The sequence below is a fragment of the Castor canadensis genome, chromosome X (assembly GCF_047511655.1).
Source record: "Castor canadensis chromosome X, mCasCan1.hap1v2, whole genome shotgun sequence".
Taxonomy (NCBI): domain Eukaryota; kingdom Metazoa; phylum Chordata; class Mammalia; order Rodentia; family Castoridae; genus Castor; species Castor canadensis.
In genome coordinates, this window is record NC_133405.1 from 125,884,810 (window position 1) to 125,899,630 (window position 14,821).

General features: G+C 38.8%; 1 protein-coding gene across 2 annotated transcripts in view; it reads left to right on the top strand.

Annotated features, from left to right (window-relative positions):
* The window catches only part of Map3k15 (mitogen-activated protein kinase kinase kinase 15), a 136,587-nt gene that overhangs the window by 63,548 nt on the left and 58,218 nt on the right, over window positions 1-14,821 (top strand). For both annotated transcript variants that reach the window (XM_074063413.1, XM_074063412.1), the window contains exon 7: window positions 14,579-14,749. In XM_074063413.1, coding sequence (XP_073919514.1) covers window positions 14,579-14,749 — 171 coding nt within the window. The remainder of the gene's footprint in view (window positions 1-14,578; window positions 14,750-14,821) is intronic.

Genomic DNA, 14,821 nt, shown 5'->3' on the forward strand with positions numbered 1-14,821 from the left:
TGAGACCCTGCTTTCAATTCTTGTGGCTATGAACCCAGAAATGGGATTGCTGCATCAGATTGTAGTTCTAGTTTTGATTTTTTGAGGAACCAACCTCCACACCATTTTCCATAGTTGCCAGACTACTTTTATTCCTATCAGCATTGTACAATTTCTCAGTCCAGTCCTTGTGAGCATATATTTCCTAGGCATCCTAACACATGTATGATGATATTATTTCCTTATAATTTCAATTTATATTTCTGTGATGCTTAGTGATATTGAGCATCTTTTCATATGCCTGTGGACTGATTGTATGTCATCTGTGGAGAAAGGTCTAGTCAAGTCCTTTGCCTATTTTTAATCAAGTTGTGTGATTTTTTGTTTAGGAATTCTGTATATCCTGGATATTAACTTCTGTTCAGATATATGGTATGCAAATATTTTCTCCTGTTCTGTAGGTTACCTTTTTATACTGTTTAATGCATACTTTATCTATTATCTATCTGTCTATCTGTCTATCTATCCATCTATCTATGCATCCATCCATCTATTTATTTGGCACACGTTCTCTTTATGTCACTCAGGTTGGCCTGAAACTATGTAACCCAGGCTTGCTTCAAACTCATTATCCTCCTGTCTGCCTCCTGAGTGCTGAGATTACGGGTATGAGTCACCAAGCCTGACTGGTTATGTCCCTTGATACTCAAAAGTTTTGGTGTGTTGCCTGTGATTTTAGTGTCCATTAAATTATTGCCATATATATGTTTTATAGCAAAAATCTAGTTGCATTATTTCCTGCATTATCTTGTCATCTTAACAGCAGCATTTCCTAGAGCAATGAGCTTTTTTTCAGCCTACCATGCCACCCTTTTTGGCCTCCTTCCTCCTTTGGTTCCCTCCTTTTTTGTCCTTTTTTTTTTCATGCTTTTTTTTTTCGTGGTGGTGCTGGGTTTTGAACTCAGGGATTCACACTTGCAAAGCAGGCTCTCTACATCTAGAGCCACATTTCCAGCCCTGTCCTTCTTTCTTTATTTACTGGAATCATGTATGTGGCAGCAGAAGAGTCATATGTAAAAGAGAAGAGAGCTCATGAAGGGTAACTAAAGTTAGTAGGCGATTTAAAAAATATTATCACATGTATGTCTTACACAGACATACCTGAACTTGAACTTACACAGATAAGCAAACTTGTTCTCTTCAAACTAATTGTACTGCAATAATTTGCATTTATTTTGACAATGCTGCCATTATTCAGAATATTTCAGTGTCAGTTTAGATGGTATTGGTTTAAGAGCCAAATTACAAGGCACATAGAAAACTAATATCATTCCAGTTGGTTTTGCAGACAGACAGATCTGAGCTTGAATTGCAGCACTTATACTTTAGTGTTATGGCCATAGTTAAGCCACTTAACTTCACAGAACATTACTTTCTTTATCTACCAAATAAGATACCAATATCTACCATATGGTGAGTACAGATTGAGTATCCCTTATCCAAAATGTTTGGGACCAGAAGTATTTCCAATTTCAATTTTTTTTATTTTGGAATATTTGCACTTATTTTACCAGTTGAGGACCTCCCATCCAATTAAGAAAACTGAACTCCAGAATGCCCCAATATGATACTCAAAGAATTTCAGGTTTTGGTATATTTCATTTTTTGGACTTTTGGATGAGGGAAACTCAACCTCGACTACTTGGAGTACTCATGGCACAAAGCAGGTGCTTAACTAAGGCTGTTCCTATTACTTTATAGTTTGATCGCTCATTTTTTTGCCAGGTTGGAAGGATAACTTTTGGTCATCTCTAAATATCCAAACTACTAACAAAATACAGACATTGCTACCACAGAAGGTATTTATCATAACATACCTTTGGCTCTGGACAAAATTCATTACGAGAAGTTTATGAATGTGTTGTTGGCACCGGAACACTGTTGGAAGAAATATGTGCCCTCTGAGATGACTACCTTGAATGGAACATGTCTATTTGAGTGCTGATCTTTGTAGGAAAAAGGAATCGTGTGTTTGGTGGTTTCACAGTTAATGATGTTACAGCATGTTTCTCAGCCGTGGCACTGTTGACATTTGGAGCTAGATAATTTCCTGTGCTAGCAGCTGTCCCTGGTCTCTACCTACTAGATGCCAATGGCATCCTACTCCCTCAGGTGTAACAATTTAAAATGTCTCCACATATTGATAATGTCCCACAGGGGACAAGATTGCTGCTAGTTGAGATCATTGCTCTAGAGGGAGGTTTTGTCTATGGCCATACCACCCTGAACATGCCCGATCTCATCTGATCTTGGAAGCTAAGCAGAGTCGGGCCTGGTTAGTACTTGGATGGGAGGGAGGTTTTGCAGGGTATGGGAAGAGCACACACTTTGAGATTTGAATTGCTTACTAGCAATATGATGTTGACAAGGCAATTAAACTGAATTCTGAGTTTGCTCCTCTGTAAGTTGGGATGGTGATGCTTATAGTGTGGATTAAATAAGATATACCATAGGCAAATGACCTGCCTAGTCCCTGGCAGCTGGAAAACGGTTCATAAAATTTGGGTCGCTTATGCATTTATCCCCCATTTACATTTCTTAATTCAAATTGGGTGCAAACTGAGTGTTACACAAAAAGATTGCAGAGTCAACATGGCACGTGCCAAGTGATTTAGTAGCTTAGTCTGTAGGAATTATAGTTTAAAGTAGGCAAGAAAAACTATCTGTAACCTTGTCAAAAAGTTACTCATAGATCTTAAGAAAGTACTGCTTATCCACAGAACATTTAACTTTAGAATAGTTTGAGAAATATTTCAAAATCACTCTGCTGTTTATAACTCACAAAGCCATGGACTGGATTGCTATGAAACAAATAAGGATAATAGGAATTAATGAGGGAGTCTAAGAATTAAATAAGTAAAATTTTTTAGCATAGTACCTAGTGCATAGAATATGCTGGATAAGTGTTAATTGCCCTTCTATTTCCCTAAAGAGAATCCTAACCACCAATGTTAGGTCATTTTTAATGATTATCAGAACCTAAAACAATGTTGTGGCCAACTTTTCTGTCAGCCTAAGAAAATACAAGACTGAAAGAATTAGATACAATTAGTAAAGGACTTTTTGTTTTGGGTGTAAAGAGAATTTATTAAAAGTTAAGGAAAAGGAATACAAAGGGAAGAGTGGTGGGGCCCAGGTGGAAGCCCGAAGCTCAGAGCGTGTTTCTCCCTTCAGGTACTTTTTTTTAAAAAAAATTTTATTTTATTTTTTTTCTTTTATTCATATGTGCATACAATGTTTGGGTCATTTCTTCCCCCCTTCCCCCCACCCCCACCCTTCTTCCCCCCACCCCCTCCCTCTCCCCCCCATCTCCTCACTACCTGGCAGAAACTAATTTGCCCTTATCTCTGATTTTGTTGTAGAGAGAGTATAAGCAATAATAGGAGGGACCAAGGGTTTTTGCTAGTTGAGATAAGGATAGCTATACAGGGAGTTGACTCTCATTGCTTTCCTGTACATGTGTGTTACTTTCTAAGTTAATTCTTCTCGAACTAACCTTTTCTCTAGTTCCTGGTCCCCTTCTCCTGTTGGCCTCTGTCTAGTAAAGGACTTTTGAAGAGGAACTTCCCCCAACTTGAAATCATTTCCAACAATGAGATTTAAAAATATGGTATCTTATGTTTATATATTTTTCTTATGTATTTTTAAAATGCTTCCTCCAATGGCTTAAGGTATTTTTCCCCTATAACATTAAAGTCAGATATAGGACTTTGCTTTAACATGTCTGTTATCTTTGTACCTGAACATCCAGAAAATTCCAGTGACAACAGCCTTATCAGTCACTCATTTGATTAATGTTTTAAAGCTCATGGTAGCAAGTATTGCAGTTACCAGCTTCAGATACCATTTGAGGACCAGGAAATTATTTGTAATACATTTTAACACAGAGACTAAATCATTAATTATTAACCGCTGCTGAGGAAAATCCTCACCAATGTAGGTTGCTAACCAAGTCCTCCACCTGGCACTCTGAATAAAGAGCACGTGAACATTCCCTGTCATTTGTAAATCACAGTTGCTGTGTTGAGTCTGGAAGGCCAAACTGTAAGTCCAGGAGATGGTAAACTTGGGAAAGCTGCCTTATCATCATCTGCCAGAAGACTCCAAACAAGCGAAAAAAGCCTCAATTCCTTTTTGGAAAACTTTACTGAGAATTTCCTATAGATTTAGCCTTCTATGCCTTCCAGTGTATAGTGGGAGATTTCACATGCTTTCATGCCTGTCACCATTGCCCTTGGATTAGGGCATTGATCAGGAAGAAGCAGGGAAGCAGCCTTTTAGATTTCCCAATACAAATTTCTGAAGGGACACAAGGGCCACCAAATCAACCCTATGTAAATCCAGGGATGGCAATTTACATTATATTTCATCTAAAATATTATCAATAAGTTTATTTCAGGCAAGGTTTCCTGAAGATTCAGAAGAGTTGTTTGAGTATGTGTGTATGAATACTTTGCAGTGTGTCACAGCCCTTATTTAATATAGAGAGGACACTTTTATACCCATGTTGAAGGACTTGTAAAGAAAGGCATTTATGTGACGGGGAATTATTGATTTGAGAGTTGGGTGGATTGTATTCTATCTATGCTTTGCTATGGCCTTGCTGAGTATCTGTGGGCAAGTCACTTGACTTCCCAGATATTAGGGGGTGGACATGGTGAAGACTGGAAATAAAAAGGAGTGTGGTATGTGGGTATGTTTGTATGTGTGAGTAATTTTTGGTTGTACTCAAGGTGCCTGATTGTAAGATTATCCAGCACCACCCCAGGTATTTCAGTGATTGATGCTTGACAAGATGAGAGGGTAAGGTAAGCTCTGACTATAATGATCAGTTCAGCCTGGAAGAAGGAACCGCTTAGTATAGGGAGAAATAGATGGCTAAGGAGAGAGGTTAGGCCCAGTGGTTGAGGACTTTAACTGATAAGCTAAGGAATTTGGATTTTGTTCTATAGACACTAGGGGGTTACTGAAGGTTATATAAGCAGAGGACAAACATGAGCCAGGTCTCAACTCTAACACTATCTTCATGGCCTTGGCCTCTTAAGCACCAAACTTTTCTGGACCCTGTTGTTCTCTTTAAAACAAAGGGAGTCAGTTGGACCATATAATCTTAAATACTGTTTTCCTTTTAAAAGTTCTGCAAGTGTATAACTTGAAACAATATTTTATTAGTTAAACGATAGTAGACAAACTCATTGAGAACTTGCCTTTATACTGAATCCTTTATTCTGCAGCAATCTCAATCCTATTACAGATGTAATCTCAATTATATCACCATTCCAGGGAGAGTAAGGCGTATACCATCTGTTTTCAATTGCTTTCTAGTAACACATTGTATTAAATAATATTTTGATTAAGCAATGAAGATTTTGTCAGGAGAACACAGGCTAACTGAATGTCATAATTTATTTCAAATTTTCTTCAAAATATTTGCCCTCTGTCTGGTTTTAAAAACAATTTGAGGATGGTATTTTTACCATGAACTTTTCTTACTAAGAACTTTTATGTACTTGTAGAATCATAGTCTAGGTTCTCCCCAGAAGCAACCCCTGAGATCAGAATTTGGGGGCAAATAGTTTATTTGGGAGGTGATCCTAGGACCCTTCAGAAGGGAAAGGGAGGATGTGAGACAGGGAAAGGCTATAGAGTTATATGTTAAGCAGATTGGCTCTGTGGGGAAACTAAGGCTCTCTTCTATGTATAACATGCCTCAGAGTTGTCCACCCAAGGGGAGAGGAAGCTGGGGACTTACTCGTTAACTCCTATCCAGCACAAATCTCAGGCTACTGGAGGGCGGCAAATAGTGGCAGCAGTACTAGAACCCATCAAACCTGTATGTACGAGTGAGTGACAGTGGGATATGTGCAGAACTCTGAATGTCTGCTACCCGTACTGTTGCTGTTGGAGCTGATGTTTTACATCTTTAAGGCATTCTTTTTACTCATCAATCAATTTCTATAGAATAGTAATTTCTGATGAACTTCTAAGTCCTTTCTGTTTGGTGCAGAATTGTAGGAATAACTTCATTTTAGTTTTTCACAGTGCTTTTGACTGACGAAGACATCAAAAACCATCTGGAATTAATCTTTGATGAGATATTTTACAAGAAATCTTGATGTTTACTAAAGATTTTTATTTGCTGGTATATAGTATTTATACAGAAGTGTTTTTAAGCTGGGTATCATGGCATGCATCTGTAGCCACAGCTATTCAGGAGGCTGAGGCAGGAGGATCACTTGAGCCCAGGAACTTGAGACAAGCTGGGCAACACAGAAAAAAACCCATCCCCTCAAAGTTTTTATTTCTTTTAAATCAATGTTTGAGTGTCCAATGAATTAAGTGGCCAGAAAATTTTGTGGCTTATCTCTGGATCATATACACATACATTGGGGTTCTACTCAGAGCAGGCTGGGAAAATCATTACAGAGAGAACATTCCCCCATGATTCCTGCTTTATGAACAGATGGAGAATCTTGGCTCTGTCATTGATCCAAAGGAAATATCAATGCTAACCCCCAGAAGACCTGTATGAGATGAGAAAATCCTTATTAAGAATTACCTGTTACCTATACTTTTAGCAATGAATTAGAGTAGGTCTCATATAATGATCTCAGATAATGTACACTAAATGTTAACAGCAATGCCATTTTTGTAGTTTTAAGAATCGTTGCCTGGCAAGTCAAATGAAAGAAAGTTGTGACCAGCAGCCAGCCTTTTGGAGGATTATTAACTGGGCACCAGAAGTGCCCAGAAAAGGACTTGAGAAACATGGAGGAACCAATTATTCATTTGCTGGTTTTCACATGTGTTTGGGGGTGTGAGGAAGACCCTGTGGGTGGAGTGTGCCTATGAGGAACTAGCTGTTCCTTGGGTATTTGAGGAGAGACATTTTTGAAGGAGCTAGATTCTGGAAAGCCATTTGAAGTAAAACATGAAACTTGAGAAGAGCTTCAGAGTTCTTCTGGGTAGGTATCCCTTGGTAGGTAGAGCTTTTGAGAAACTTTGCAGACAGTAATAGAGGGGGTGAATATGATCAAAGTCTATTAAATGTATACATGGAACTATCACAATGAAATCCTATTGTACAATTAACATACATTAATAGGAAAAAGAAAATCTTTGAAGAAGAGGAATAGAAATGACTCTGGCATGGCACTACCTTCTGCTCTGGTCCTGCTCCTTTTGGTTCAGTGCTCTCTAGCTGCCTCACCTCCCTTCAGTCTGAGGAGCAACAGGCTATTGGCACCTATGGTTGTTTGCATATGCTGTTTGCTCTGCCATGAATCCTTTTACCCTATTGTTCACCTGACTGACTGGGATAATCCTTCATGGTCTAGTTTAAGTGAAATTTTCCAAGACATGTTACAATAGTAAAGAATACCAATTCTGAAAATGATATTCCTGTTGTAATTCATTCTCCTAGTATTCACATTTCTGTGTTTACCTATTTAATACCTATCTTTCCCTCCTACCAGGCTGTAAATCTCAGGTGGGCCAGACCCATGGTATATAGTAGGCCATAATGTAGCCAATGCATAGTACAACTGACGACTACAGTGAAGGTGATCAATAAGTGCTTGGTTTTGTTTTTTTTTATTTTTATTTTATTCATATGTGCATACAATGTTTGGGTCATTTCTTCCCCCTTCCCCCCACTCCCGCCCTTACCTACCCACCCCCCCCCGCTCCCTCCCTTACTCCCCCTTACCCCTCGATACCTGGCAGAAACTATTTTGCCCTTATCTCTAGTTTTGTTGAAGAGAGAGTATAAGCAATAATAGAAAGGAACAAGGGTTTTTGCTAGTTGAGATAAGGATAACTATACAGGGAGTTGACTCACATTGATTTCCTGTGCATGTGTGTTACCTTCTAGGTTAATTCTTCTTGATCTAACATTTTCTCTAGTTCCTGGTCCCCTTCTCCTATTGGCCTCAGTTGCTTTAAAGTGTCTGCTTTAGTTTCTCTGCATTGAGGGCAACAAATGCTAGCTAATTTTTTAGGTGTCTTATCTATCCTCACCCCTCCCTTGTGTGCTAAAGCTTTTATCATGTGCTCAAGGTCCAATCCCCTTGTTGTGTTTGCCATTGATCTAATGTCTGCATATGAGGGAGAACATACAATTTTTGGTCTTTTGGGCCAGGCTAACCTCACTCAAAGTGATGTTCTCCATTTCCATCCATTTACCAGCGAGTGATAATGTTTCATTCTTCTTCATGGCTGCATAAAATTCCACTGTGTATAAATACCACATTTTCTTAATCTATTCGTCAGTAGTGGGGCATCTTGGCTGTTTCCATAACTTGGCTATTGTGAATAGTGCTGCAATAAACATGGGTGTGCAGGTGCCTCTGGAGTAACCTGTGTCACAGTCTTTTGGGTATATCCCCAAGAGTGGTATTACTGGATCAAATGGTAGATCCATGTCTAGCTTTTTAAGTAGCCTCCAAATTTTTTTCCAGAGTGGTTGTACTAGTCTACATTCCCACCAACAGTGTAAGAGGGTTCCTTTTTTCCCCGCATCCTCGCCAACACCTGTTGTTAGTGGTGTTTCTATTGATGGCTATTCTAACAGGGGTGAGGTGGAATCTTAGTGTGGTTTTAATTTGCATTTCCTTTATTGCTAGAGATGGTGAGCATTTTTTCATGTGTTTTTTGGCCATTTGAATTTCTTCTTTTGAGAAAGTTCTGTTTCGTTCACTTGCCCATTTCTTTATTGGTTCATAAATTTTGGGAGAATTTAGTTTTTTAAGTTCCCTATATATTCTGGTTATCAGGCCTTTGTCTGATGTGTAGCTGGCAAATATTTTCTCCCTCTCTGTGGGTGTTCTCTTCAGTTTAGAGACCATTTCTTTTGTTGAGCAGAAGCTTTTTAGTTTTTTGAGGTCCCATTTGTCTATGCTCTTTCTTAGTTGCTGTGCTGCTGGGATTCCATTGAGAAAGTTCTTGCCTATACCTGTTAACTCCAGAGTATTTCCTACTCTTTCCTGTACCAACTTTAGAGGTTGTGGTCTGATATTAAGATCCTTGATCCATTTTGAGTTAATATTGGTATAGGGTGGTAAACATGAATCTAGTTTCAGTTTTTTGCAGACTGCTAGCCAGTTTTCCCAGCAGTTTTTGTTGAAGAGGCTGCTTTTTCTCCATCGTATATTTTTAGCGCCTTTGTCAAAGACAAGTTGGTTATAGTTGTGTGGCTTCCTATCTGGGTCCTCTATTCTGTTCCACTGGTCTTCATGTCTGTTTTTGTGCCAGTACCGTGCTGTTTTTATTGTTATTGCTTTGTAATATAGTTTGAAGTCAGGTATCGTGATACCTCCAGCATTGTTCTTTTGACTGGGTATTGCCTTGGCTATTCGTGGCCTCTTGTGTTTCCATATAAATTTAACGGTAGATTTTTCAATCTCTTTAATGAATGTCATTGGAATTTTGATGGGAATTGCATTCAACATGTAGATTACTTTTGGGAGTATCGACATTTTTACTATGTTGATTCTACCAATCCATGAGCATGGGAGATCTCTCCACTTTCTATAGTCTTCCTCAATCTCTTTCTTCAGAAGTTTATAGTTTTCCTTGTAGAGGTTGTTCACATCCTTTGTTAAGTTTACACCTAGGTATTTGATTTTTTTTTGAGGCTATTGTAAATGGAATTGCTTTCATACATTCTTTTTCAGTTTGCTCATTGTTAGTGTATAGAAATGCTAATGATTTTTCGTTTTTTTATTTTTTTTTCTTTATTTTTTTCTCCCCCCTGCCCCCACCCCCTCCCTTACCACCCACTCCACCCCCTCCCGCTCCCCCCCTCAATACCCAGCAGAAACTATTTTGCCCTTATCTCTAATTTTGTTGTAGAGAGAGTATAAGCAATAATAGGAAGGAACAAGGGGCTTTGCTGGTTGAGGTAAGGATAGCTATACAGGGCATTGACTCACATTGATTTCCTGTGCGTGGGTGTTACCTTCTAGGTTAATTCTTTTTGATCTAACCTTTTCTCTAGTTCCTGGTCCCCTTTTGCTAATGATTTTTCTATGTTGATTTTATATCCTGCTACCTTGCTGTGGCTATTGATGGTGTCTAGGAGCTTCTGAGTAGAATTTTTTGGGTCTTTAAGGTATAGGATCATGTCGTCTGCAAATAGGGATATTTTGACAGTTTCTTCACCTATTTGTATTCCTTTTATTCCTTCTTCTTGCCCAATTGCTCTGGCTAGGAATTCCAGTACTATGTTGAATAGGAGTGGAGATAGTGGGCATCCTTGTCTGGTTCCTGATTTTAGAGGGAATGGTTTCAGTTTTTCTCTGTTTAGTATAATGCTGGCTGTAGGTTTGTCATATATAGGTTTTATAATGTTGAGATACTTTCCTTCTATTCCTAGTTTTCTTAGAGCTTTTATCATGAAATGGTGTTGGATCTTATCAAAGGCTTTTTCTGCATCTATTGAGATGATCAAGTGGTTTTTGTCTTTGCTTCTGTTAATGTGGTTTATTACGTTGATTGATTTTCATATGTTGAACCACCCCTGCATCCCTGGGATGAAGCCTCCTTTGTCGTGGTGAATGTTCTTTTTGATGTGTTGTTGAATCCGGTTTGCCATTATTTTATTGAGGATTTTTGCATCAATGTTCATTAAGGAGATTGGTCTATAGTTCTCCTTTTTGGAGGTGTCTTTGCCTGGTTTTGGGATAAGTGTAATACTGGCTTCATAAAATGTGTTAGGCAGTTTTCCTTCCCTTTCTATTTCATGGAACAGTTTAAGGAGGGTTGGTGTCAGTTCTTCTTTAAAGGTCTGATAGAATTCAGCAGAGAATCCATCAGGTCCTGGACTTTTTTGGGGGGGGAGACTCTTGATTGCTGCTCCAATTTCATTTTGTGTTATAGATCTATTCAGGTGATTAATATTCTCTTGGTTCAGTTTTGGATGATCATATGTATCTAGAAATCTGTCCATTTCTTTAAGATTTTCGAATTTATTTGAATATAGGTTCTCAAAGTAGTCTCTGATGATTTCCTGGACTTCCATGGTGTTTGTTTTTATCTTCTGTTTTGCATTCCTGATTCTGCTAATTTGGGTTTTAATAAGTGCTTGTTGAATAGGCAAATGAATGAATGAGTAATCAACTGTGGTATGGAGTTAGAAGAGATCCATATATAATGTGTGTTTGAGTGCAACGGTTAATTTCAGGGTTGACAATAAAATGCAAATACAGTGTTTTTTCTTTATATGTGAGTCTATGCATAAAATAAATGTATCTCAGTCATATATATTCAATGTTTACAGTAAAACATAAATATAAAAAATGTAAAAGCAATTATTGGTAATAACTACTATCCAAAGTATGACCCAAAGCAGGGGATTAGGAAAAATAGAGATCTGCATAGGCTAAGGTAAGGGTCAGTGGTGATGGAAGTCTAGGACCTCAGGTATCTGCCAAAAGGGGGATTTGATACAGATTCAGAAGGTAATAGGTTTTTCTGACCAAGGAACCCCATGCTTTCTTAGTGTTGTTGACTTGTGTATTATTCAGGGCAAGGTAACTGCTATAACAAAAAGCCCCACAAAATCAGAAACTTACCATAATGGATGTTTATTTTCACTCATACAATATCCAAATGTGGGTGTATCCCGGCTGGGCAGTTCTTTGGGTTATTTTGGACAGCCCAGTCTCTTTTCATCTTTTTTTTGGTGGGGGGTGGCACTGTGGTTTAAACTCAGGGCTTCATGCTTGCTAGACAAGTGCTCTTCCTGCTTGAGCCACTGTGCCAGTCCTCTTTCCATCTTGAGGCTCTGCCCCTTCATAGATCCTCGGATCTACTATCAGCTGAATGATAAGAAAAGGGAGAACATAGTGCATTGCAAGGGCAATTTGTATATGGGTTTCATAATAGCTCTATTGAAATATAATGCACATACCATACAAGTCAGCCATTTCAAATGGCCAACTCAGCTAGCGATGTAGCTCAGTGGTACAGTGCTTGTCTAAAATGACTCACCACTTTGTGAGGGAACATGCTATGTAAATACATGGGGGAATAGAATTCTAGGTAAAGTGATATGCACATGGAGCAGAAAGAGGCTCGTGCCACTGGGGCAGAGTAGGGAAAGGGAGAGTAGGGTGGTAAGAAATGAGGTTGAAGAATAACTGGGCACCAGAGCTTGCAAAGCCTTATACACCATTAAAAATTAATTTTTGTTCTGAGCTAGGAGACCCTGGAGAGTTTTCAGAAGAGGAGTGACCTGACCTGACTTGTAGAGCAGCAGGATCTGTATTTGTAACAGATTATAGAGATGTAAGGGGTGGAAGTAAGAAATGACATTGGCTTGGACCACGTTGGTGGACCAATTTCAGAGATGGTTTAAAATAAGAGCCAGTAACATCTACTGAGTAAATAAAGTGTATTAGGGGAAATTAAGCATGACTCTAAAGTTTTGGGACTGAATAACAGGAAGAATGGACTGGCCATTAAATAAGATGGGGAAGACTATTGAGAAGAACAGTTTGATAAGGTGACCAAGTGTTCAAGTTTGGATGTGTTGAGTTTGAAGTATTAGACATGCAAAGGAGATGCTGAGAAAGCAGTTGGGTGTGTAAGTCTGGAGTGTAAGGGAGAGGCTTAGACCAGAAATAGGAATTTGGGGTCATCAGAATATAAATGGTTTGAAAAATCATGACACTAGATGGTACCATCAAGGGATCTGTGCAATTACCAGTAAAGAGGAAAGATCCAAGGGTTGTGTCTGAGGATGCTTCAATGTTAAAAGAACAGAGAGATGAATAGAAACCAGAAAATTGGACTACCATAGAAAGTAAATCAGGCAAGTGTGGTGGCCTGTAAATCGAATGAAGATAGTCCAAGAAGAAAGGAGTACACAAGTGTACCTGTAGGTCAAATGCATAGGTCAAGCAGGACAAGGACTGAGCATGGCTCAGTGGCTTTAGCAATGATGCAGACCTACTGAGTCAGAATGTGCAGGATAAGAAGCAGGGTTGTCTTTAGTCTTCTCTCCAGAGGTTCACATTTAATTAGTCTAGGGTGCTCTCTAGACCCCAGGGCTTTTAAAGCTCCCTAGGTGATTCTACTATGTAAACCCACTGGCATCACTTTCTCTTCAATGTGACATGGCCTTATTGCCAGAAACAGATGCTGCTGACTGATCAAACACAGGGGTTTTTACCTACAGGCTTGTTCTTGGATACCTTGGGATCTGACAGTGATAAGCAGATCCTAAAGCTGATTATTAACCACTCTAGAGATATTAGCACCTGTCTTAAAGTGGCTTTTAAGCTGAAAATCTCTTTGCTTTTCATTTTTTTCACGTGCTTGATTTTTGTTTTGTTTTATGTATACTCAAAAGACCTTTTGTTTTGAGTAACAAGGGTAAGTTTCAAGTTAATGAAAAACTTTAAGGGAAATCTTGATGTAACTGCCCCCTCAATAAACAACAACAACAAAAAAAACCCCTGAACTCACATCAATAATTAAGCATTTAAGTGAGTTAAGTACATTTTTTGCAGAATCATGAATATTTCACACCTCAAAGTTAGCTAGTAACAGGTTTAGAAATTTTGTACCTCATTAAAGTTTTAATCTTTTTGTATTCTCGCCACAGACATTAGAAGTCATTTAAATGCTTTCGTAAATTTGAGTTGGATTGGTATCTGTTAGCTGTTTAAAAATTAAAGAATACCACAGGTAGCGTGTGCAAAAAGATATTTGGTTTGCAGGCTTGCAAGATCCCTGATGCACTTTCCACCAGCTGGAGAGCCAGGAAAACCAGTGGTCCAATTCAGTCTGAGTCCAAAGACCTGAGAACTGGGGGGTGCTGCTGGAATGAGTCTTAGAGACTGAAAGCCTGGGACCCGCAGCTCCAATGTCTGAGGACAGGAGAGTGGGAGAGAGAAAGAATATAAATAAAATTATTATGTGGTCATTTTGCTTCACCCCACTCCTTCATACTCCAGTACTCTTTTCTTACGAGTCAAAGATGTACCATTTTACCCAACATGTCTCTCTAAAAGTTAAGGATACTTTTATAAAACAATCATGGCTATGTTATCAAACCCAAATTTCTCAATGTCAGTGTTCATGTTTTCCTGGTTTTTAAATTTTTTTCTTGTCTGAATTATGATCCAAACAGAGTCCATACATTGCATTTGGTTGCTATCATTCTTAAGTCTTTTTTGTTACATTGCTTTCCCCTTCTTGTCTTATTTATCTTTTCCTTATGATTCATTTGTTCACAATAGAATCAGGCAGAGACCGAGTGTACTTGTACAAGATTTCCTGGTGCAGATCTTAAGCACTTGTTACATTTGAAAATAAAAAAGGAGGCCTGGGGGCCTGACTCAAGTAGTATGGTGCCTGCCTAGCAAGTGTGAGGCCCTGAGTTCAAATCCCAGTATTGCCAAAGGAAAAAAACCCCAAAACCTTATTTAAAAGATATTTTCCCATTAAAGTGCAGTATCCTCACAACCAGTCTTTCAACAGAATGAATGCACATATATTCCTTATTTATGATCTAATAACATGTACCTTCCAGGAGAAACAGTGCAGGTGACCGTGAGAAAGCTCTTCAGGTCATGCTCCAGGTTGTACAGAGCTGTGACCACCCAGCCCCTGACATGTTCTGCCTGTGTGGAAGGATCTACAAGGACATCTTTCTGGATTCAGACTGTGAAGACGATGCCAGCCGAGACAGTGCCATTGAGTGGTAAATAGCACATACAGCTCTGCGGAGAACAGAATGTGTGTGCCTGTCTGCTAGCAGTGAAAAATTGCAATA